Here is a 3,473-nt window from a genome sequence, read left to right as displayed (position 1 = left end):
GGATGAATGCTACCTGTTCCTTAGAAATAATTTTATCAAGAATAGGCGCCAGATGTGAAGCCATAATTTTTGTCATGATTTTGTAAACCACCGAACACAAACTGATAGGCCGAAACTAACCAAAGCCCACAGGTTCTTCCACCTTAGGGATCAGCACCAAATTTGTCGCACCAAAAAACTTAGAAAAAGGGTTACCTTCAAAGACTTCCTTTGCCATATCTACAAGATCAACTTTCACAATATCCCAAGCCAAAGAAAAAAATGCAGCTGAAAAACCATCCGGTCCCGGACTACTGTCCATAGGAATAGACCGAAGAGCACTATAAACTTCCTCTTCCGACGGGACCCTACACAAGGCCTCATTCTCCCCATCGGTCACAACAGCGGATAACAAAGCCAATTCCTGCTCCTGAAAACATACATTAGATCCCATGAAGAGCCACTGATAAAGCTGGACAGCCTCCAAATGCACTGCTTCAGCCGACTCCAGTAATCTTCCATCCTCCAACACCATTTTATCAACAATTTTATTTTTTTTCTTCACCCTCATCGTAGCATGAGAAAACTTAGAATTGGAATCCCCGTCAGCCAGCCACTTGATGTGAGATTTTTAACAAGCTAACATCTCCTCCCGATTAACCCATTGCAAATGAGCCTTTTTTACTTGTAGCATCTCTTCTTCCACCTGCACTGAAAAATTTCTTACAAGATCTTCCTCAGAGCACAGAATATGATTTTCGATTTTATTAATCTCCACCTCAACTCGACCAAAGATTTCTCTATTCCATTTTTCCAGCTCATACTTCAACCTTTTCAATTTTCTACTAATCCTCACCATAGCACATCCCTCCACATTTTCCCCCCAACTCTGCGCCACCAAAGATAGAAACCCTTCATGAGATCCCCACATACGTAAAAATCTAAAAGGCTTCACAATATTAATATTCTTCTTAAACAAAAGAAACAACATAGGCGAATGATCCGAGGATGACCGAGGAAGATAACTGTAAGTCGACCCCTCAAACAAAGTAATAAACTGCATGTTGACAAAAATACGATCCAAACGAGCCCAAATATGCCACCCTCCATTCCGACCATTACACCAAGATAGTTTGTTGCTGCAAGAAGGAGACTCTATTAAAGCACAATCATTAATCCAATCATTAAAGTCAGCTTTAGCCCAAGGAGCCTTGAAAAGACCCCCAATCTTTTCACTATCCACTCGAATAATATTAAAATCACCCCCAATGAACCAAGGTTGCCCCTGAAGGTCTTGTAGCCTAAGATAATCCCATAACTCCAATCTTTTTTCCCGAAAACAACTAGCATACACGAACGAAGAGAAAACACGCCTTGAACCAAACACAAACCAACCAGAAATAGCTTGATCTGAACAAGCAGTCATCTGAAAATCCACCTCAGCCGCCCAAAACAACCATATCTTCCCCCCCATTTCAGCATTATTCACACATGAGGGGAAACCCATCCATCTCGCCCACCAACTACATTTATTTTCACTCGAAAAAGGCTCTAAAATAGCCACCACCAATGGCCGGCTTTTATTTAAAATATGCTGAAGTCTAAACTTCGACGAAATAATGCCCCTAATATTCTAAATCCAAATAGACATAAAAGAATTAAAGAAATTTTTTAGAACGTGTACGTCATTCCAGAGCAACAACTAATTTCTCTTTTCTCAACCCCTTTACCTTTTTTAGAGGAACATGCATATCTGGATCGGAATCAAACACCTTGATAGCCAGTTCATTTAATTCTTCATCTTGACCTCCTTCCGAACCCGCTCAGTCAAATTCACCTGTTTCCAAACTTTCCGAATACAGAAAATCACTATCTCTAGCCATGCCCCAAAGTTCAAACTCTAAGGATTCATCTATCATCCTCAATATACTTCTCGGCGCAGAATTATTTGAGCTGTACAGTGCCTCTGATTCTAATTTTGAAGAGTTTTCATCCTCCATATCACTCCATTTCGTTGGACTATTATTCGATGGGTGAATCAGCAGCACAATCCCCAATACTCCATCCGTCTCCAAAGCGTTTTCCCAAATACTTCCATCTGGACTCCCATCAGCCTGATTCTCTACAGCACACCCAGTCTCCAGCTGCTGCGTCTTCATCGATTCTGGAAGCAATTCCTGCATCCCACACAAAATAGTAACTGGCTGAAGTGTCGCACAACAAATCCCCTGCTTTTCTGAAACCAGAACCGGTTCCGTCTACTGTGACTCCTGACATTTTTCTTCACAACAATCATATCCTACTCTAGCAGAGAGATAAAAATGGTAGGGACTTTAGCTCCAATCTTCTCCATTTGACGTTTTATAATTCTATCCAGAATCACTTGTCTTCTTGATTTCAAACTCTCACCTTTCTCAACCTGCACCAAATTCTACACAAGTTTTCTATCCTTAGAGACGACTTCCTTCTAAGCAGCCTTTCCAGAATTAGATTGACCTCCTCCTTCCTGAGCAGCCTTCTTTCTCTTGCTCACTCGGCTCCAGTTATACCTCTCCTCTGTATGTCCCTGTTTATGACAGGAACAACAATAGCTAGGAACCGACTCATAAACGATTTCTTGAAAATGACTAGACTCTCCATGGGCTGCACCCAACCAGAACGATTTCCTTAATGACCCAGCAACATTAATCTCCACGCATATACGACCTGCTTCAGGACGTGTTACACAGGTCGTTGCATTATCCCTCTTCAAAAATTTTCCAATACCATCACCAATGCTCCGTAAGATAGACTCCTGAAAAAAATTAGGTGGAAGCCCAGGTAGAGACAGCCACACCGGAACCCATGGCGAATCTTCTTCTTTAATGAAATCGGGAGACCAATGGAAAACCCTGTACGAAACCCCCAGCACTTCAGAGTTACCTCCAACCATCACTGAATTAAAATCATCCTCCATCACCAGCCGAACAAGGACATTACGTGGGTTCCTTAACTACCCAATAACTGGCATAGCTTTCAAACCCCAACGATGCTGTATAAAACCTCTAATTTGGTCTGACGACAGTCTTCTCTGAAGGAACTTCAAGACTACATAAAATCAAAATGGCTCTGCTAAGCTCTGTACCTCTACCTTTGAGAACACGAAATACATCTCTCCATCTAGGAATTTCGGCTCTCTATGCAGGATGTTAACGCTGGGCAACAGTTGAGGATTAGCCCCCAATACTTTCACAAACCGGCGTCGTGTTGGCTCCAAACTAGCCTTTCTGTCTGAAACCGTCTCACGCATTCCAGATTGCCTCAGGATCGCTTCCCCCACCGGCCCAACGGCTGCCGGTGGCGGCATAGGGCCGGCGCCCCCAACACCAAACAGAAAACTGGTCCTCAAAGTTGAGAGAAAAAAACCTAGCGCCACGTCATCTCAACCTAGCGCTTTTATCATGCCAACCATCCCCAATTCATACAGGTTTTGTTTTCTTTTATGTTGTCTTTAA

At 42.6% G+C, this 3,473-nt stretch overlaps 1 protein-coding gene across 1 annotated transcript; it reads right to left on the bottom strand.

Moving 5' to 3' along the window:
• Positions 1-610: 610 nt before the first annotated feature.
• Positions 611-1,453, bottom strand: LOC122296685. The gene has a single exon (XM_043106487.1). It carries the CDS (start codon positions 1,451-1,453, stop codon positions 611-613), a length of 843 nt encoding a protein of 280 aa, XP_042962421.1.
• Positions 1,454-3,473: the final 2,020 nt, after the last annotated feature.

The sequence above is a fragment of the Carya illinoinensis genome, chromosome 15 (assembly GCF_018687715.1).
Source record: "Carya illinoinensis cultivar Pawnee chromosome 15, C.illinoinensisPawnee_v1, whole genome shotgun sequence".
In the NCBI taxonomy this organism is placed as follows: Eukaryota; Viridiplantae; Streptophyta; class Magnoliopsida; order Fagales; family Juglandaceae; genus Carya; species Carya illinoinensis.
Note: the sequence above shows the minus strand (reverse complement) of the source record. Positions and strands in the feature narration are given on the sequence as shown.